This window comes from Clinocottus analis, unplaced genomic scaffold (genome assembly GCF_023055335.1).
Source record: "Clinocottus analis isolate CAN_PGR_092001 unplaced genomic scaffold, fCliAna1.0.p SCAF_6, whole genome shotgun sequence".
NCBI classification, from domain to species: domain Eukaryota; kingdom Metazoa; phylum Chordata; class Actinopteri; order Perciformes; family Cottidae; genus Clinocottus; species Clinocottus analis.
In genome coordinates, this window is record NW_027176218.1 from 525507 (window position 1) to 547308 (window position 21802).

General features: G+C 44.2%; 1 protein-coding gene across 1 annotated transcript in view; it reads right to left on the reverse strand.

Moving 5' to 3' along the window:
- Window positions 1-1233: 1233 nt before the first annotated feature.
- met (MET proto-oncogene, receptor tyrosine kinase) overlaps window positions 1234-21802 on the reverse strand; it is a 62954-nt gene continuing 42385 nt past the window's right edge. Inside the window, exons 10-20 of the mRNA XM_068603053.1 lie at window positions 19928-20137; window positions 16695-16844; window positions 12995-13148; window positions 12407-12541; window positions 10923-11183; window positions 8537-8617; window positions 6096-6277; window positions 5865-5974; window positions 5230-5395; window positions 4996-5132; window positions 1234-2338 (exon numbers count right to left, since the gene is read on the reverse strand). Of these exons, the coding sequence (XP_068459154.1) occupies window positions 1990-2338; window positions 4996-5132; window positions 5230-5395; window positions 5865-5974; window positions 6096-6277; window positions 8537-8617; window positions 10923-11183; window positions 12407-12541; window positions 12995-13148; window positions 16695-16844; window positions 19928-20137 (1935 nt within the window). The 3' untranslated portion in view covers window positions 1234-1989. The remainder of the gene's footprint in view (window positions 2339-4995; window positions 5133-5229; window positions 5396-5864; window positions 5975-6095; window positions 6278-8536; window positions 8618-10922; window positions 11184-12406; window positions 12542-12994; window positions 13149-16694; window positions 16845-19927; window positions 20138-21802) is intronic.

Below are 21802 nucleotides of genomic sequence, written 5' to 3' on the forward strand. Positions count from 1 at the left end.
CATCAGCAGCCATTCAGATGAAATACAAATAAAAAAAACATAATCCGCTGCACAAAGCAGACACACAAAGAGGGCGGGGCTTCGACCTCAGCAGAGATTTGAAAGTTTTAGCACGTTTTGCGACCGTTTAAATTTGCATTACAGCGAACACATGAAATTAAATCAGGATTCGAAGGTTTTTGTGTTCAAAGCAGCCGTCAGTTTCCATTCATTTCCATTAAATATGACGATGTGTGTTGATGGTTATGTTGCATTGTGGGTAATGTAGACTTCGGCGACACAAAAAAAAATTCACAATCACAATATGATTGCGATATGTACAGAGAAAAAAAAAAAATACTGTATATATACATTGCATATACTGTATATATACATACATAGGCATGTATATAGACATACAGTATATGTATTGATGTGAATCTGTAGTTTTAGGATTTTAGTAGTAGATTACTACAAAGTTATGCAAGTTATGACACATGTTGATAATAATGATAAATCCTCAGGGGGTCTATGTCTTTTGTTTTTTATGTTTACATGTGATGAAGTCGTATATTTTCATATTGCGCAGAAATGAATGGAAGTCAACGGCCGCCTGGAACTGAGGAAAAAGAACTGTAAAAAAAAAATATGGTCAGCAAAAGTGCAACTTTTAACACAAGTTTTGGCTTGAGAGGCACATTTCTTTTTTTGCAGAAACACAGTTGGTACATGAAAACTATTTCGGCGCCATAAACATACAGTGATTATACAGCCGAGAGTCACATGACAACACGCTAGCAGATGAACACGGGACCCTTTGAGGTAAAAGTTCAAACATGAAGCCATCAGTGAAAACTTTACGGGACGACGAGCTCTTTGTTGGAATTTTGACGAAAAAGTTATTTAATTAATGAAATGTTAAAGGTGAACTTATAGGTGTCAACCTGCATGTTGTCTGTCAATGAAATGCAAGTAATCTGCCTAAAAAAATATATGTGTGTGTGCACGGTGACTTGAAAGTATGGAAGCCCATTCCCGTCACAAAAAAATAAATATTTTGTTTATTTTTTAGTGGCGGAAATGGGCTTCCGTATGATTGGGACGTTTCAGATAGTAAAAGAAAAAAATATAAAAAAATAAAATAAAAAATAAAAATAAAAAATGAAAATAATAAAAATAAAATTAAAAGAAATAATTAAAAAAAAGAAAAAAAAGAAAAAAAAATAAAATAAGAAAAATAAAAGGCTTGTGAGTCTTCTCACTCGGAAACATCAGGGGTCACAGCGATGCCGCCGGTTTACATTTTTTGGCCCCACAAGCACATCAAAAGGTAAACGTCCCAAAAATGTAATTACACAAACAACGCATCCAGTGAACTGCACACGAGGCAGCGGGTTTTTGGCTCACATCCCACACCTCACACCTACGCTGCCCTTCCTCCTGTCACCAGCACAAAAACGTCCACCTCCACAGCGCCTCGGCTCCACCCGCCCGAGGGTTAGAGCCCAACGCGCACAATGCGCGACCCATTCGTCAAAACGTTCTGCATGACACACGAAGGCGAGAAAGAAAAAAGGGTCCAAGCCCACGATGCCACCCAGAGAGCGGATCCTCTGCCCGTGTGGGCGCAGCGGCAGGCGATGAGATCTCTTCTCTTTTGGTGGTGGTGGTTTCTCTTCTATCCGCAGGGAAGCTTCGAGGAGGCGTTTTTTTAACGCAATCGTCTTGTGGGACGGCTGACCTCACGCTCCCCGGGGACGAGGAAAAGAAAAGGTTCAAGGAAAAAAGGGCCAGAAGAGTCGATGAGGTCGGCTCTATTGTTCACGGTGGACCCGAGTCCTTTCAGGTCAAAAGGTCAGACGATCTATGTACATTGGGCGAACAGTCGACGTGTTTTTCCTCAGCATACAGCGGTCCAGTGTTTTTGGAAAGTTCCATACAGTAGTTCTTCTTCACCTCACTGCTTCCTCCTTCGCTCGCGAGTCTTTTCCACACCTCCGCTCTCCTCCCTCAGGTGCAGCAGTCTCGCTCCGATGGGCAAAAGAAGGGGGAGTGCGGCGGCAGCGACGTAGTGGTGGAGGGGACGGACGAGGAAGACGAGGAGGAGGAGGAAGCGGTGCTGGTGGTGCGGGCGGCGCGGCCGGAGCGGCGGGCGCCGGCGGTGTTGGTGTTGGCGGTGGAGGAGTTGAGGAGCGAGGGGTACGGGCTCATCTTCTCGATGTTGACGTAGGTGGTGTTGAGCAGGACGTAGTGCTCCCCGCTGAAGCTGGAGAAGATGGCGGAGATGCAGGTCTCCAGCTCGGAGAAGGAAGGGCGGCGCTCCGGCTTCGGGTGCCAGCACTCGATCATCACGGTGTAGCTGGAGGGAGACGGGAGGAGGCGTTGTTTATTTAACAACAGCCTCTCAAGCTCAATTTTTAGAGACAATTAATACAAAAAGTAAAGCCCAAGGATAAGCTGGACATTAACGGGTTCATATCATGCTCAATTTCAAGTACATACATGTATTTTAGGTTTCTACAGGAACATATTTACATGCTTTTATGTGTCATACTGTCTGTCTGAATATACCTGTATTTATCTAAAATGCTCCCCTCCAATGCTTTCCTCCCAAAAAAGCTAGAACAAGTCTGCTCTGATTGGTCACAACTTTTCTATTTATACTATTTCACTTTTCTTTTTGAGTGTTTTTGCGGTAGCATAAAGTTCTGTTCCTCCTCTTGTAGAGTTTCTTCATGCAACAATAAATGACCTACGAGCCGCCATTTTGAACCCCGGGAAAGAAAAACAACTAATGTCTTTAACTGTAGCGCAGAGGGGCTTCATTCTGAAACTATAGATATTAATAGTTCCTTTCACCACTCGGTAGTCCACCAACACGCCGTCATTCCTCCCTCTCAAGCGAAAACCTCTTTGTTATTTCAACCTGTCTCGAAGATAACTTTCACACAGACGGTCTCACTTGGCAGAGCCACCGTCTTCATTGTTGAAGACGAAGAAGAATGGCCCCATTACCACACGGCGGAGGCATCTGCCAGCGGCCGCTATCACCAAGAGAACGATTGGGAGTGAAGGATTGCGGGAATGTTTGCCCCCCCCCCCGATGTCTCTGTTTAACTTACAGCTCGGGACCTTCGGGCCTCTGCCTCCCTCACCTGAAGCCTCCCACTCGCCCTGGAGTTTGCTATCGCACCACAGACACGCAGTGGCCCTCGTCATGCTGTCGGCACGCTGTGAGATCGCGCTTGGCGTTGGCTTCGCTGTGGCGGCGAGGTCAGAGTTTAATGGACGGGCAGTTCAGTGAGTAACACTGAAATTGATGCAATATTTTGTGTTGTTTTGGTTGCACTTGAGGCAGAAAAGCCCACAAAAAAAGTTGTGACTGAAGTTCAGTTCAGGAGAGATCTTGTCTGGCAAACTCTCATGTGAACAGATCCAAAGGAAATAAAGATAGATATCAAGAAAAAAAGAGTAACAGAAGAAATAGAATAGGAGAAGACGGCACATTGAAAGAGGGCATTGGTTTAAAAGAAAATTCACTTGTTATGTGAGTGGGGTCTCTAAGAAAGTGAGCGGATGGCTAGCAAGCTAGCTATCTAGCTAGCCGTCCATCCCCGCGTTAGCAAGCTAGCTTGCTAATTCCACTGTGTTCTAAATGCTACACTGGTATGAAGGTATATTTGTGTCTTTTTTACTCAAGAAAATGTCTTGTTTTTTAAGTAAATTATCTCTGAATCTTTGCTCTCAATTCAACCCCCAGACCTCCAAAGAAAAAACGCTCTCAAAACATCTAAAAAAATCAACAAAAAAAGACAACACTCAAAAAAAGGGCTCTAAAAAAAAAAAAAAAAAAAACGCTCTCAGAACACAAATTTGCACTAAAAAATAAAAAAAAATGCTTCCAAAAAAAAATTTGCCAAAAAAAAAATCTCCACAAAAAAAAAAACTTTTTTGTTCTGACAGCATTTTCTTTTCGAGAGCGTTTTTTTTTTTTTTTTTTTTTGAGAGTGTTTTTTTTTCCGGAACAAATGTTATTTTTAGAGCATTTGTTTATTTTAAGATTTGGAGATAATTTAGTGACAAACAAGAAATTTGCTCGGGTAAAAAAAGACACAAATCTACCTCCATACCACTGGTGACCAAAAAATATGTCGATAGCAAAGTGAGAGTAAATGAAGCATTAAGTTGTCACAACACAATGTTACTACTTAGAGTTAGCAAGCTAGCTCGCTAACTCGTGGACGGATGGCTAGCTAGATAAAAAATGTAACCGCTGTGACTTCTGTTTGACCCAAAAGCTGCGACGAGACGCGACGCCCGACCGCCAGAGTGTTTCAGACCGCTCGCTGATGATGGATGATCTCAACTCGAGTGGTTTTTATTTATGACTCCAGTTGCTTATTCTGCTCTTTCTTTCACCTCCACCGGTCCCCCCCTCCACCCCGACTTCAGACTGTAGCTCTTTCCCCGTGATGTGTTTAAGTGCAGCTCCACAGTGTATATCACTCACACTAAGCGAGCCGTAGCACTTTGCTAGAGGAGGCGGATGACAGGTGAGCGCTAGTGTGTATATATATATATATATATATATATATATATATATATATATATATATATATATCAGGGGTCTCCAACCTTTTTTCTTTTTGCCATCTGAGAGCTAATTCGACGAAATAAAAGTGCAGAGAGCTGCTCATAGCGCCCAGTTGCACATCTGAAATAGCAGGCGTAACTTTTGTCTCGCTTTTATGGCGCTTTAATAGCGCCCACGGACATCACATCTTATTAAAAATCACTCAATTGGCGAAGGGATTGTTGTGTTTAAGACTTTCTCGCTGTGCTGACTTTTCTTTGTGGGTTTAGGTAAACAGAAATGTTTTTAGCTTTTCTATTGCTTCTGTTTGAAGACGAAAACCTGACGGAAAAGTCCCATGAAAAGCTGCTGTGGACCTTCGTGAAGTTTACATTTGTCATTCACAAAAGTGTGTGTGTGTGTGTGTGTGTGTGTGTGCTTACAGGGCGTCGGGGCAGAACTCGGGCTGCAGCAGCCTCCTCCCCTGCAGCAGGAACACGGTGATGTCGAAGGAGTTCACGTCCGAGTACGGTGGCGCTCCGCGGGTCATGAGTTCCCACAGCAGCACGCCGAAAGACCACTGCAAGGGGAAAAAAAGAAACAAGAACATTTAACTCTCTACTTTCACCCACGTTATTTACATAACGCTGCTTTTTATTGCTGCCGAGAGCCCTCACCACGTCTGACTTGGTGGTGAACTTGTGCGTCTGCAGACTCTCCAGAGCCATCCACTTGACGGGCAGCTTGACGCCGCTCTTGTTGTGGACGCTGTAGTATTCTTTGTCGTAGACGTCTCGAGCGAGGCCGAAGTCGGCCACCTTCACCGTGTAGCTCTCGTCCAGCCTGCCGGGGGAAAAGAAGGAATAACTTCTTATTATACTATAATTTATATAGACTTATATACAACCAGAGGAGTCACCTCCTGGTGGTCAGGAGAGAGAATGCAGCTTTAACACAAAGTATAGACTTCTATACAACCAGAGGAGTCGCCCCCTGGTGGTCAGGAGAGAGAATGCAGCTTTAACACATGAAGCATAGACTTCTACACAACCAGAGGAGTCACCCCCTGGTGGTCAGGAGAGAGAATGCAGCTTTAACACATGAAGCATAGACTTCTACACAACCAGGGGAGTCGCCCCCTGGTGGTCAGGAGAGAGAATGCAGCTTTAACACATGAAGCATAGACTTCTATACAACTAGAGAGTCGCCCCCTGGTGGCCAGGAGAGAGAATGCAGCTTCAACACATCAAGCATAGACTTCTAAACAACCAGAGGAGTCGAGGAGTCATGTGACAGATAGACGTGAACTCACATGCAGTTCCTGGCAGCGAGGTCTCGGTGGACAAACTTCTTGCTGGCCAGGTACTCCATCCCTCTGGCCACCTGCAGCCCGAAGCCCATCAGGTCCTTCACTGTCGGGTTCTGTTGGTTGAAAACCACCAATCAGAGGACTGGGAGGCAAACTGTACGATGTACACATATATGTCTGTATCAACGTCTCAATACGCATTTCAAGAGCACGCCTCCATCTTTCTGTACATACGTGTCCTTCGTCGCGGATGAAGTTGCGCAGGTCGCCGTGCTTCATGTAGGGCAGAACCACCAGCGGCGAGCCCTCCGGCGGCAGGCAGATTCCCAGGAGAGAGAGCACGTTCGGGTGGCTGAAGTCCTTCATGATGATCCCCTCCTTCAGGAACTGGGACACCTCTTCCAGATCCGTGATGCCTTTCATGAAAAAAAAACAAAAAAAAACATGAATAATTTGTCCGTGAGGAAACGGTGATGGCGTATTGGGTCATTGATGGTGGACATTTATTTTATAAACTACGGAGTTAGGAAAGGCATGGGCTAATAATCAGAGAGAAAAACTCATGATTTCTGAAATTAAAATACCGTAAAAGTCGGGTTACAAGCCGCTACTTTCTCTGGTGGGTGTCCCCACTAGTTCCCCTCTGTAGCCAGCTAGCGCTCCTGCTAGCTCTCCGCTAGCGCTGATGCTAGCTCCACGCTAGCTCTCCGCTAGCTAGCTCTCCGCTTGCTCCTTGACAACCACCGAAGGGGGCAGCAGCAGCAGCAGCAGCAGCAGCAGCAGCAGCGGGGACAACCACGGAAGGTAGGAGCGGCTTGTAACCCGACTTTTACGGTATTCAATCTAGGACACTAATATAGTTCATATATTTTGCACTCGGCTCAACATTGCAGTGTTTAACGATGTGTGTGGTGTGTTTGGGTTTATCCAACTTTGTAAAGCTTCAGCTTAGAGAAAATGTAAAAAATTAAGAAAAATTGGAAGCTGACCACCCATTTTTTTTTACCTAATGGTTTACGTGTCCTAAATAAACAGGTATTTTATTCTAGAGCAAGTAAAGAACAAGAAGAGTTGGCGATGTGGGATATATTATACATAGACATGGAGCAACTCTGCTGCATGGAAGTCATTCCTTGTATACCTTATGGGGGGAAAAAAGGATGATGATGGTGGTAATCAAGCAAAAAATAAATAACATACCCTCACCCGGACCTGACCCACGCCAAACTCCCATTTGCCAATTGCATCCCTGCCCCTGATGTCCTGCACTTTAGCCCCACTGACTCTGCTGTAATCTGGTTAGAGATGGAAGCTCTTTATGCCTGGAGAAACCAGCTGTTTGGCCTTCAGCCCCCCCTCACCCAAAGACAGAAAGAGATGACGTTTGATATCACAGCCACCATTTGAAAGTAAAAGAATGACGTCATATCATAGAATAATCATTCTGGAAATGCGTCTTTGGCTCTTTTACTTTCAACAAATCGTCTTAGTAATATAGATCAGGGTCAAAGCATCAAACTCAACGTCTCAAATCACTAAACTTAATAAAAAAAAGGTCCAAATCCCAGAGGACGAAGCCCCAGCAGGCCGAGCTCATCCCATCCCACGCTGCCGGGCGGCTCTGTGAGCTTTTCCTCCGCATCACTCCGGCATCAATCTCCCCCCGGTGCGACTGACAGGTTACACGATTAAGGGCGACCCTAATGCCGTCCTCACCGCGGGACGCTCGTCCATCACCATCGGCCCCGCCGAAAAATGAAGGACGAGATGAGATCCTTTAATGCTATTGGAGCGCCGTGATATCATACAATAAATACGCATTATAAGCAGATGGAGGATGGAGAATAATTACGGCTGGATGGGAATATGTTTGGACAAGGAGAGAGTGTGTTGACTGGGTGTGTGCGTGTGTGTGTGTGTGTGTGTGTGTGTGTGTGCTCTCAGGTCCCTATATAAGAAACAAACAAAGAATAAAATGTTACGATAAGCCGGACGTCAGGAGCGTTTTTGTTGAACTTAAGCTCGTGACATGAATTTTGGAAAAAAAAAATTTTTTTTAGCACGGCGTCATTTAAAATCTAAACATGGACGCTGTTTTCACGCAACCGGAAGTTAGCGTTGACTAATGTTCACGTACTTAAATTACAAAACTTCCATATTTATATTTAAATCCAACGTTGACTTATTTGTAAGCTTAACTTCCAAACTTAAGTAAAGTTGCCATGTTGCGCCGCCATGTTGCGCCACCATGTTTCTACAGTAGCCCAAAGAGGACAAACCGAACACTGGCTCGAAAGCGAAGCCTTTAGCGCCATTTTTACGTTACCCGGGGACTGCCGCTGTCCTGCGGCACGCATGTGAAACTCGTGTAACGTGAGCTGCAGCGTGCAAACACGGTTGCTACTAATGCTGGTTATTATGGGATGGATTAAAAAATTTAATTGGAGGTATTCATGATGATCAGAAATAATTCTACTTCATCGACCTTTTCAACTTCGAACCCAAATGAAAACTTCAATGCTCTTTGCTTTGTTAAAAGATGCAAAAAGTGATGAATGGGAGGCTGGGCGTGGCTAAAAACAGGTACATACACTCTTCTTTGTGAAGTGGAAAAAGTGTGATTTTGCTTACTTCTAAAGGCTGTTTTCCCTCGTAAGGTCAGGGTTCGTACTTACGGTTCAGGGACTTGACGGCACAGTGCTGCTTCTCTCCGTCCGGCTCCAGCAGCGTTCCGTGGAAAACGCAGCCGAAGTGACCTGCAGGTTACAACACGACGAGTCAACCTCACCTAGTCAGAATCAGCCCATACGAAAAATAAAAGCCTCGATGAGGTCATTCAGGTGAACAATGGCAACCAGGAACAGCTTGTGCTTTGGGGTGTGAACCGACGATTCCTTGTCATTAACGTAGGAAAACCCTCAAGGTATCACAATACATCAATCTGGATATTAATAAACATTTATTCAATGAGCCAATATCATCGCCGCAAAGGGAAAACATTGATAAACAACAAAAAAACCTGAAAAAAACCATCTTCACGCACATTTTTCCACTGGGATATTGCGCAAGACTTTAATCCCATTTTGGCTTGTTGGAGCCCTTTTTAATAAAAAATACATAAACAAATTTCATGACAAGGCCTCTACGATTGAGCCAGTTGGCTCAGGTGAAAATATCTCTCCCTGAATGTTTAGAGGCGTCAAGGTGACGTCATATGTACACAAGTGAAACTGCTAATTCAGATTCTTGTAGCCCTTAAAGCCCTAAACCTAACCCTTAATCCTATTTATGGTTTGAGTTGTGTTTAGAGGTTGTACATGGAGATTATATATTATTTTAGGCGTGATTTTTATGTTTAATTTGATACCAAACATGATTTTTTTTTTTTTATGGGATTCCAACCATGTTTTTTTCTTGATTTGTACTATGTGACCTGATTTTACAAGGTTCATACACATGTTGACCAATGGATTTCCATGACTTTTTTCTTAACTTCAAACCAAATTTCCAGGGCTTTTAACCAAATTTTCACAACTTTTAACCAAATTTTTAGAACTTTAAAACATATTTCCATGATTTTAAACCCAATGTCCATGAGCAAACATTGTGTGAAATGTGTGTGTGAACAGTAAAAAGTGATAAAATGTAGTATTTAAACTAACAATGAGGATTCAAAGCATACAGTAAACCTTAAATGACTCAAATGAATGAAAGACAATAGTTTGATTAAAAGAATAAACATTTCTACAGATGCCTGTTTGTATGCTGCTGATATTTTGAGCCTCTTTCTATTATTATTATATTTCTTTTCAAGGACTTTTCCAGGTTTTCCATGACCGTATGAACCCTGTTTTAAGTTACTTCGCCCTCACAGTGAATCTGCCCCCTCACGTAACCCAGTATGGAGCTTTACTCATGAATGCCCCCACGCCGGCTATTAGCCCAACCTCAACCCCAACCCCAACCCCCCTCCGGACTTTTTCTGCATTTTATTGAATTATATCTCATAAGACGTGAGGGTTTCACCCCCAGACGGGGAATAAAATGAGCGCGGCGTTCTCCCATCACGTCCCCGTTAAAGGTCCGAGGGGGTCGGGTTACAACTCCTCAACAATGGAGGCTGGGAATACTAGCTGTGAACAAATCATCCTACACCACCGCCACCAAATCCAGGCTCTCTTTTCTTCGGGGGGATAATTCAGCCCTCTGGGGGTCTCCCAAGGTCTTTCACCTTCTTGATGTTGAATTTGATCCGTGTCCCTGACTCGCAGACTTTAGGGCGAGCTGATTTTTTTGTGTCTAGCGCTTCAAGCTCGCGATTTTTGATTGAAGCAGTCAATTAAAGCTCCATGTGGGCGACTCTCTTTTTGCAGACCTTTACGTCAATCTCAGATTAAGATTTAGGATTTATCTCAAGCTAAATCCACCATGAATTGTTTACGTGACTAATAATCCAAATCCTTGATTCACGATAAGAATGGGAATTCTTATCGTGGGATGATAGGAATGGGAAATTAAATACTACATTTAATCACTTTTTCATGTTTACGCTCAGATTTCACTACATGTTTGCTCATGGACATCTGGTTTAAAGTCATGGAAAAATCCTGGAAATGTGGTTTAATCCTGGAAAAGTCATGGAAATTGGGTTTAAAGTCATGGAAGAATCCTGGAAATGTGGTTTAATCCTGGAAAAGTAATGGAAATTTGGTTTAAAATCATAGAAATTTGGTTTAGTCCTGGAAAGGTCCTGGAAATTTGATTTAAAGTTGTGGAAATTTGGTTTAAAGTCATGAAAAACTTCTTGAACTGATTTAATCCTGGAAAAGTCATGGATATGTGGTTTGAAGTCATAGAAATTTGGTACAATCATGGAAAAGTCCTCAAATTTTGGTTAAAAGTCGCGGAAAAGTCATGTACATTTGGTTTAATCCTGGAAAAGTCCTGGATATCTGGTTCAAAGTCATGGAAACCCATTGGTCACAATTTGCACGAACGCTGTTTGAAAAAAAATCTATTTTAACAGAGCAGGAAGTGTGTGTGTGTGTGTGTGTGGCCGACCTCTGCCGATGACCTGGTTGAGGTGCAGCAGCAGCTGCTCCCTGGCGATCACCACGTGCTGCACCTCCGTCAGCAGGTCCGGGTGGAGGCAGGCCGGGTCGATGTGGACCGGCGCCGTCAGCAGCGGGGACACCAGCTCGCCCTCCATCCCCAGGCTCAGCCCGCCGCCCAGCCGCCTCAGCCGGGGGGACAGCAGCTCCCCGTTGCCCCCGTACACGGGAGGGGCGCCCCGGCACGTCTCGGGCCTGTCGGTGCCCTGGTCTGGAGGAAGCAGGGGGGTCAAAGGTCAGCGACTGTACCAGGGGTCGGTCAAGGTGTGTCACATGACCAGAGGAAAGCTTGGCGACTCGACGCTGGGAGAAAAAAACTGAAGTCTCAGATTTCTCTCCTCTGCTGCCGTCATCAGTGGACGCTTTAAAGCGACGGCGAAGAAGCTAAAAATATTAAAAAATCTGTTTCCAAAGAAGGGCGGACAGACGTAGCGGTGAGCTCAGGTACAACGTTACACATTTACAACCGCAACCCCCCCGAGGACGAGCGGCAGCTCATTAGTAAGTCTATCTACTCAGATTTTAAACCTTTCAAGGCACTTTCTTTTAAACACTAGAAAATTGCTTTGCCGATCATCCTCAGGGTCATAATACATGGAGACCCCCTCTCTTCCTCCTCCTCCTCCTCTTCCTCACGCCCTCAGGACTCAAGCTTAAGAAAACGAAACCACAGGTGACTCTTAAGATTACATCAAAGTTTTGGGCGGACCGGCCCGTTGGTCAGTTTACGGTTTATTACCAGAAGGTTCCTTTTGGTGCTGGCAGAGCGTTAGATGAGGATTATGAGTCGTTGAGGATGTTTTTTGTGCTGAATTCTTCAGAGAGATGTCAAGAAAAGAGTTTTTGAAGAAAATAGTTTTTGAAAATAGCTAAAACTTTTTAAAAAATTATTAAAAACTCAAAATTAAAAAACTTTTTTTTAAATCATTAAAAAAAATCATTTAACTTAAAAGTACCATGAACTAAAAATAGTTGATTTTTTTTCTAAAATAGAATAAATAAATAAAACAAAAAAAACTTAAACTTTACTCAAATGAAAAAACTTAGATAACTTTAAAAAACATGAATAAATTACACTTAAAAAAGCTTCAAACTTAAAATAATAATAATTAAAAAAAATCATTGTTTATAATTGTTCATAATTGTTTAAAACTTTAAATAAATAAATAACTTAAACTTTAAAACTTAAAAAAGCTGAAAACTTTACTTAAAACAACAAACTTAAAACTCATTTGTGTTATGGACTCTATGCTACACGTGGAAAAACAAGCAACTAAAACAAGTAAAGCCTGTTGTTAGTTCAGAGCATGCATCGCTAGCATAGCGCTAGCATAGCATTTAGCCCCACAGGAGCTAAGCAGGTAAATGGAGGGGGGGCGGGGCTAGAAGATGTCAGGTGAGCGGTTGGGGGAGGGGCTTATCCGGCTGACGTACCCTCCATCAGGGTCGTTCTGTAGTCCACCGACTCGTGGGAGACCATTTCGTTGGTGGGGCTGACGCTCCTCGCGTTAGCCAGCCGGTCCAGATGCTGGATGTGACCCCGGCCATCGTACCACACCTCCGACAGATCTAGAAGAGAGGGAGGGGGAGTGAGAGAGAGAGAGGGAGAGAGAGAGAGAGAGAGAGAGAGGGGGAAGGATGAAGACATAGAGAGGAGAGTCAATTAAATGAACGCTACAACGAAGTGCAAACAAATCTCTTTGCTGTCATATATAACATAATGAGTTCACTGTGAAGACGGTACTTTATTTTGAAAAGCATAAATTGCCGCATTGATGCAAAAAAAAAGTAACCTTTTGGAGGACATCATACGGATAATCGAGACATTTGAAAACGTAACTTTTATTCCATTAGGACTTAAAAAATAGTTCCTTTTCTGGCTCAACGTCGCCGGCCTCGACCCGGCTGGAGAGTCTCACCAACACAATATTTAAAAGCTAGATAACGCTACAAAAGGGAGCTCGTGAACCTCAGATGAAAGGCTGAAACCCTGGGACCCGGCGGCGTTCCCGGCGCTCCTACCGTCGATGTGCTTGTTCCTCCTCCACATGAGCAGCGAGCCCAGCAGCAGCAGCAGCAGGCTGACGCACACGCAGCCCACGATGAGGCCCGTGTAGTCCGGCTCCTGAGCCAGCAGCACCTTGCCCAGGTGCCGGATGGAGTCCGCCTGGCGCCACTGAGAGAAGAAGAAAAGGAAGGGGTGAAAAAGGATTTTAACAACTCTTGATAATTACTTATTCATCGACCCTGTAGGTCCAGTACGGAGGTCAGAGGTCAGACGCTGAAGATCTGGGTTCAAGATTCAATGTGCAAGTTTGAACCCCAGCTCAGGACGTCGTATAGTAACACGTGGGGCACACACACAATCATTTAAAAGGCATTTAGATATATAGCACACACACACACACACACACACACACACACACACACACACACACACACACACACACAGTCTGGTTCCACAGGCTGGAGGCAGATTACATCAGTGATATTGCTTCTGCTCTTATTAGGTTTAGTGGAAATGAGGTTTCTACTGCTGCCTGCTGCTGCCGATGGGATGGTATGTGTGTGTGTGTGTGTGTGTGTGTGTGTGTGTGTGTGTGTGTGTGTGTGTGTGTGTGTGTGTGTGTGTGTGTGGAGCTAAGGGATATTGGCTGACCATCCCCTGAGATACAGGCTTTTCCTCTGAAGGGCGGTTTCACAAGTCAACAGCGATGAGGCCGATAGCGTCCGGGGTCTGGAGGCCGGCGGCCGCCGGGCGATATCTTTAAGAGATTACAGCGTCTGAAATTAGTTTGATCATAAAAGTTGGACGTGTCTCTTAAACTTCTCTCTCCTGACCACCAGGGGGCGACTCCTCTGGTTGTATAGAAGTCTATGCTTCATGTGTTAAAGCTGCATTCTCTCTCCTGACCACCAGGGGGCGACTCCTCTGGTTGTATAGAAGTCTATGCTTCATGTGTTAAAGCTGCATTCTCTCTCCTGACCACCAGGGGGCGACTCCTGTGGTTGTATAGAAGTCTATGCTTCATGTGTTAAAGCTGCATTCTCTCTCCTGACCACCAGGGGGCGACTCCTCTGGTTGTATAGAAGTCTATGCTTCATGTGTTGAAGCTGCATTCTCTCTCCTGACCACCAGGGGGTGACTCCTCTGGTTGTATAGAAGTCTATATAAATGACTCTACTTCTCTCTTGATGTATTCCCTCAGTAAACATTGTAAACATGAGTTTATGTCTTAATCTCTTCAAGTCTTCTTCTATACAGCATGATGTTCATTTAGTACATTATGGTCTGTTAGAGTCAAACAGACCATAAAGCAAGGGACGCTTTAGGGGGCGGGGCTACAAGCTGATTGACAGGTCACTTACCAGTGATGTCTACGACGCGGACGTCAGACAACGACCATAACTCAAGATAACTGCGTCCACTTCTTATAAACAGACGCGTTTGTTGTTCACGCTCACAATGACAAATTTGGGGGCGTGGCTTTGTCCCTTCGTACAAAGCCACGCCCCCAAATTTTGTCCTGAAGGGAGGGGCTGTCAGTGCAAAGCGTCTCCCGAGTTTTATTTGCTGCTCGCTACAAAAAGACTTGGTAAGAGTGGTTCATTTTGGATAAATCTCACGGCCTCTCGCTCATTAATCCAGATTACAACCCCCGACCTTCCAGATGATGGACACGCCTTCCAGAGAGAGCCCCAGGTGCTAAACGTCTATCCCGTCTAAACCCTTGTTAATAAACGACAAAGGCGAGCGGTGAAGGGGGGGGGTCGGGCCCTCGGACATTTCTGCACTGTACGCCTCCTCCGCTCAGTGAATTATAGTCAAGTGACAAGACAGCTGGTTGCTGAGCTCCTCTCACTCAACACACCGAGTCATAAATTCTCCCCCCCGAGCCGGTTTCTCTTTTTCTTTCTTTTCCTTTCCCTCCATGCGGGACTCTGCGCCAGGACTCCAGGGTTGTGGAGGTTTTGCTGTAAACGATCCGGAGCGCTGGAGGAATGTGGCGTTTCCCATTAAAAACATGTTTCCTAGATTGAGAACCAACAGTTACTGTGAGTAACTTCCTGTTTATAATGAGACCTGAGGCTGTTATAAATGTATATTTTTATATATATATGTATACTTCCATGCATCATCACCTTGTGCTTGCTCTTCCTTCTTTAGAATACGATGCGGGATTGGATGAGATTCCTTTTATTGCTGAATCCACCAGTGGGGGTTTCATATGAAGGCTTTATGGATCTCTGGTGTCAGAGTGGATGTTGGAGACGCAACATCTCGTCTGGACTTCAAAGGCTAGCTCGCAACTCTTTACCGGCTAACGGGAATATTAGCGCTCGTAGAAAGAGGACTTAGGGTTATTAAAAAAATACAAATAATAGATATTACATTGAAGCTTCCACAGTTTTTAACTAATATTGAGGCAATGCTTGTTTTTGTGTGAGAAGTTTTCTTAAATATGTACATTTGCATATGCAAATGAGGCATTTTCTTTTTAAAATATGTGCCAATTTGGATGCTTTTCCAGAATTATGCATATTTAAAAAATATTTGTATTTAGAAAAAACAAAAAAACTTTATTTTTTGCTTTTTTACAGTGAACAGAAAAACATATATACAGAAAAGAAAAACAAACAATGATAACTACAATAAAAAGTGGTCTGGTTTGCTGTCATTCAAGTGGTTCTTCTCTTGTTCTCTTGTTGACGCGTCAACATCGTCTGTTCCTCCCACTCGTCACCACGTTGCTCCTCTCGAGCTCTTATTCTGAAGGGTAACAGTTCCATCTTACGTCACAATATTCATCCATCTTGTGTGCCATTTCTTTGTCATATTTTCCTCTGTATAAAATGTTTTTGCCTGTAGAGTCTTTTCTTTTGTCTTTAGAACAAAGGACAGAATCCTATAAATGCTGTAAATTAATTCCACGAGTTTCCAGCGCCGTTGACGTTTGTTTTCAGAATTTTTTATGACTAAAATCGATGTGCCGGTGTGAAGAAAATGAACGATTGAAACGTGCAAATTAGATTTGGATGGAGGCGGGATGATCTCAACGTGTTGGTGTTTCTTTCCGAGAGGTTTTAAAACTCAAACGCCGAATTCATCACTTCATTCTTTTTACAGCTGGAAGAGAAACCTGTTCACTGTGCTTCAAAGAGATAATGAGCTAATCCACCGACGTCTAATTAAAGTAATGTGAGCATCAATAAAGAACACACACACACACACACACACACACACACACAACTTCAAACACACACTAAAGCTTTTCTCTGCTTGGAAGCTAGAACAAGATGTCCATCGGTATTGGTATGAGTAAAGAGTGTGCGTGTGCGTGTGTGTGGGTGTGTGTTTGTGTGTGTGGGTGTGTGTTTGTGGTCAACTGGGTGTCTTTGTTGACTAACTGTTGCACAGGCGATGAAGAGTCGCTGTGTATGTTTGGGTGTGTGCATGCGTGTGTGTGTGTGTGTGTGTGAAGGTGTGTGTCTGTTTATAGGTGTGTGTGTGCCTGTGTGTGAATCTATAAACGTCTTTGTACTGCGTCGTGTTTGAATATGTTGATGTGTGTGTGTCTACACCTCTGCTTGGAGATTCACGACAAAGTGTCAGAAGTTAATCGCAGGAGAAAAAAAAAGGAAATAAAAACAATAAAAACATTCAATTAAAATAGAAACCAGACTGCTGCAAACGTTCCCGTGTTTCTGGGCGTGGCCTCACCTCCACCTGCAGCTCCTTGGCGGCGGCGGCCTGCAGCTCGGTGGGGACGGTGCACTCCAGAGTGTTCCCGATCAGAGTCAGACTCTCGCAGCTGTGGTTGGAGACCGTCAGGACTTGACACTTCATGGCCTCCCGGTCCATGTGGTGACCCTGCAGGGAGAGAGAGAGAGAGAGAGAGAGAGAGAGAGAGAGAGAGAGAGAGAGAGAGAGAGAGAGAGAGGCATTATGGGATGGAAAGCCACGAGGAAAAGGATGGACGTGATGGAAGGAGGAAGCAGATTGAGATGCAGAGGGAGAGGGGGAAAAAAAGAGGCGAGACAAATGAGGTCAGCGGTTGCAAAAGGCTCGAGGTCAAAGGTCGGTTGCTTTATCACATGAAGCTTAGACTTCTATACAACCAGAGGAGTCGCCACCTGGTGGTCAGGAGAGAGAATGCAGCTTTAACACATGAAGCATAGACTTCTATACAACCAGAGGAGTCGCCCCCTGGTGGTCAGGAGAGAGAATGCAGCTTTAACACATGAAGCATAGACTTCTATACAACCAGAGGAGTCGCCACCTGGTGGTCAGGAGAGAGAATGCAGCTTTAACACATGAAGCATAGACTTCTATACAACCAGAGGAGTCGCCCCCTGGTGGTCAGGAGAGAGAATGCAGGTCGAAGACATGAAGCATAGGTTTCACTTCAGATCTAGACGTTGCTTCCTCGTTGATCCGCAGATGGAACAAACAAAATATTGAATTTCAAAATAAATTGGCAAAAAAACTATTAAGAGTGCCAAAGAAAATGTCAAAGTGATGGCTCGTTTTTTTCAGGATTTCAAGGTGAGAAGACTCACGGCTTTGATCCGTCACATTAAAACCTCTTTCTACTGCTGTCAGGTGAAGGTGTGTTCAATGCCTGCGGGAACAATCGGAAGCAAGGAGTGCCCGGACTAAAACTGCAGCTATGAAACAGTGGGCAGCAACGATCCTGCAATTAGGAATACCGGGACGCACAATGGGAAGAGAATGAGAGCAGCTGGAGGGGGAAGCTCTCTGTTATTCGCAGGCTTACGTAGAACTATATTTAAAGTTACGACAAGGAACGCTTAATTTAATACGGAGGCCTCTATATGACCTCCGTACACAAGCGACAAGTCTGGCTATTTCTAATCAGAACCAGGACACGACTCAGACACCTGCTGCAGTCAAATAAAAAAAAATTAAAGTTGTCAAAACGTGCGATTTTGGTGTAAATCAATCGCAGGCCACACACACACACGTGTGCTCGCTGCAGTTTTATAGGCCGGAGTCCTTAAAAAACATTCACACTCTTCAAAAGGTTCTTTTGAAACTATTTATAGGGCTCTTTAAAAAAAAAAAGAGGGTTGACAAAATAATTTGAGTTTTATAGCCCCGGAGCCGCATTTTAGTAGCGACCTCGCGGCTCGTTGAGGACGGATTAGAGATTTGAAGCAGCGGGCTGCTCTGTTTTTTTTTCTGCCGAGAGCTCGCCGTGACTCACAGCGCGAGCAGAAAGCTGTAAGCAGAAAGCTGAAAGCAGAAAGCAGTACGACTCTGCGACTTGTTGAAGGCGACAACGAAACCTATTAGCGATCGACTCACGTGAGTTCTGACGGGAAGCCGAGAGAACAACGAGTCTTTTTACTGACCCCCCCCCCCTTTGTTTTTTATGTTCTCGCTCACGTTTTTATCATTCCTCTGATGCCATGTCTCTCTCTTTCTCTCTCTCTCTTTCCCTCTCTCTCTCTCTCTCTCTCACACACACACACACACACATATAAACACACTTGTTTGAGTGCACTAGAAGGCAATAAAGAGAATGATCACATTCCTTGCGTGACAGCTTGGGATTTTCCAATTTGACACAGAGTAGAGGCTCACACCTGTTCCTCTCTCGCTCTCTCTCTCTCTCTCTCTCTCTCTCTCTCTCTCTCTGTCAAACACACAAACACACACACACACACTACAGCGCAACAAAGACCACTAATTCACTTGCTTGCAATTAAGGACCCACACTAAGACAAACTGACACACACAGAGACACACACTGCGTAAGGAGCATCCTTCATGCAGATCCTGGTCTGCGTACCACACACACACACACACACTTAATACATTGCTGCGACCGCAACATGGAGGCGTCTTTGTGATCTCTGGCCTCGCGCCAACACCAGCAGCCCGGTTCCTTTAATGCGCTGCCTGCTGCCGAGCTGTCAATCACAGAGCATATTCTTGAGTCATCTGATGGTAAAACCCCTTCCTGCTCTGTAAGAAAGCTACAGGGGTTCATCTGGGACGAAGGGGGGTAGAGGTTGGTTGGATTTAGCAGCGAGGCCAAGGTCATGGAAAAGAGAGAGAGAAGAAGAAGAAGAAGAAGAAGAAGAAGAAGAAAAACGGATTCCCTGCTGGTTCAGCTGCCACGAGCCGTCAAGCTGCAGTCAACAAAAAAACGGAAAGAAAGAAAGAAAAAGGTAGAAATATGTTTTTCACAGTGTTGCTGAAAAACATCCTCGGGGGATTGTGGTGGTGGCTTGTTTCTTCTATACAACCAGAGGAGTCACCCCTGGTGGTCAGGAGAGAGAATGCAGCTTTAACACATCTAACATAGACTTCTATACAACCAGAGGAGTCACTTCAAGATGGTCAATAGAGAGAATGCAGCTTTAACACATGAAGCGTAGACTTCTATACAACCAGAGGAGTCGCCCCCTGGTGGTCAGGAGAGAGAATGCAGCTTTAACACATGAAGCATAGACTTCTATACAACCAGAGGAGTCGCCCCTTGGTGGTCAGGAGAGAAAATGAGAGTAAATCTGGAATAAGAGAGAGAGAGAATAAGAAAAAAAGTGATTCCCTGCTGGAGGTTCAGCTGCCACGAGCCGTCGAGCTGCAGTCAACAACAGAAAAAAGAAAAGAAAGAAAGAAAAGGGCAGAAATATGTTTTTCATTGTGTTGCTGAGAAACATCCTCGGGGGATCGTGGTGGCATTAATATGTCAAACGCTTTGACCTCGGGCCGGCAGAACAATGCGAGTCTACGGAGAGAGAACGCACCGCGAGGTGAGCGGTGCAAACGATGGGAAACAGACTCCACTTCCTGTTTTTCTTTCAGTATCGTTTCCTTCCCCGTTCGACAACCGGACCGGGTGGAAGTTGCCGTGCACGCGAAGCGTGAAATGCGCGCCGAGGGAGCCGAGAACCAAGAAACCTTTTTTTTCTACTCGTTACCTTGAGCTCCACGATGCTCTTGTTGTCCTTGGAGGTGAGCTTGGGCCCCTGGAACTGGGGGTCCTCCACGTAGATCAGGTCCCACTGGTCCGTGGAGTAGCCGTCCAGGACGAAGGCCACCTTGGTGACCACGGGCGGCTGCAGGGCCAGCTTGGCCAGAGACGGCGTGGTGCACTGGATGGACGTCCGGTTCTCGCCGTACACGCAGCTCTGGAGCGAGAGGGGCGGTCAGAACGGTTAAATGTTAAAACGTTTATTGAGGAAACACAGAAAACATCAGGCTTCATACACATTGTGACCTGTTCATTTCCATGACTTTAAACCAGTCAAATCTGTCAATTTTAACCCAATTTTCATGACTTTTAACCAAATGTTCATGACTTTTACCCAAATTGTTATGAATTTTAACCCAATTTTCATGACTTTTAACCAAATTTTCATGACTTTTAACCAAATTTTTAGGACTTTTAACCAAAATTCATGGAAAAGTCTTTTTGACCAATACTTTTCTATGACTTTAAACCAAATGTCCATGAGCAAACATTGTGTGAAATGTGTGTGTAAACAGTAAAAAGTGATAAAATGTAGTATTTAAACTAACAATGAGGATTCAAAGCATACAGTAAACCTTAAATGACTCAAATGAATGAGAGACAATAGTTTGATTAAAAGAATAAACATTTATATAGATGCCTGTACGTATGCTGCTGATATTTTGAGCCTCTTTCTTTTAAAAGCAGATTCAATCTTTCAAACTCAGCGTGAATGAACGTCATGAACACATGAATATAACACATTTACAGGACTTTACCCACTTTGGGGACTTTGCTTTCGGTTGCATTAAAAATGAGTGTAAGCCGACAACTTCAGCTGGAACTTCTCTTGTTCCTCGCAAACAACGAACCAGACGGATAACCCAGATATGTGAAGTCGGTCCGACACCTGAAATAGTGTCGTAGGTTTGTGCACAAAGAGACACCGGCACACCTCAACCTCCGGGCTTCCTGCAGGTCTTCCCCTCGGTCACAATGGAGAGCCACCGGCCGGTTATCCTCGGCTTGGCAGCGTCTCTCGTACTCGACACCTGTTTTTCTGCAGTGTTTACGCGCGTGGCCCGAGGCCACAACAGAGTTTAATCCCACGCTGGCTCACTGAGAAGCCTCCAGTGAGAGACAGAGCACTGTTTTATTGAGGCGTTGGCAGAGTTTCATTAGGCCGACTTCTCCCGTTACCTGAGATCTAAAGCTCGAGCGTCTGCACGGAGAGTTCGGATCAGCCTGTAGAGGAACGTTCAGTCCGTGTTTAATGTTCTCACACCAGGGAAATGAAGTCGTGCAGAAGAAGAAGAAGAAGAAGAAGAAGAAGAAGAAGAAGAAGAAGAAGAAGAAGAAGAAGAAGTGTGGTGGAGGTTTAAATATAAGAGATGCCAGCAGCTCAGTGTGGAGCACCTTCATTATGGCAAAAGTCATAGTCAAGATTATTTTTTGTCAGTACTGATTATTTAACACGATTACGCATTTAGAAACATGATGCATTCTTTTTTTAAAAATTTTTCATGACTTTTTAACTGCAGGTTTTCTTGGACTTTAAATAGAATTCAACAACAAAAAAAGATTAAAAAAAATAATGAGAAAATAACAATAAATAATCTATAATACTATGAATTTATTATGACGGCAGATGCAGTTGAGGTTTTTAAAGGATGTGCATTTCATTAGATCAACAGTGGAGAACCGGTGCAGCGTGGAACAGAAACCGTTTAAATCCAGATGAAAAGCTTTAAGTACAAAAGAACTTATTGTTTGCAAAGTAAATAAACAGCAAAGCCATCGAGCTGTCCGGCCTTTCACAAACTAATTATGGGACAGAATATTT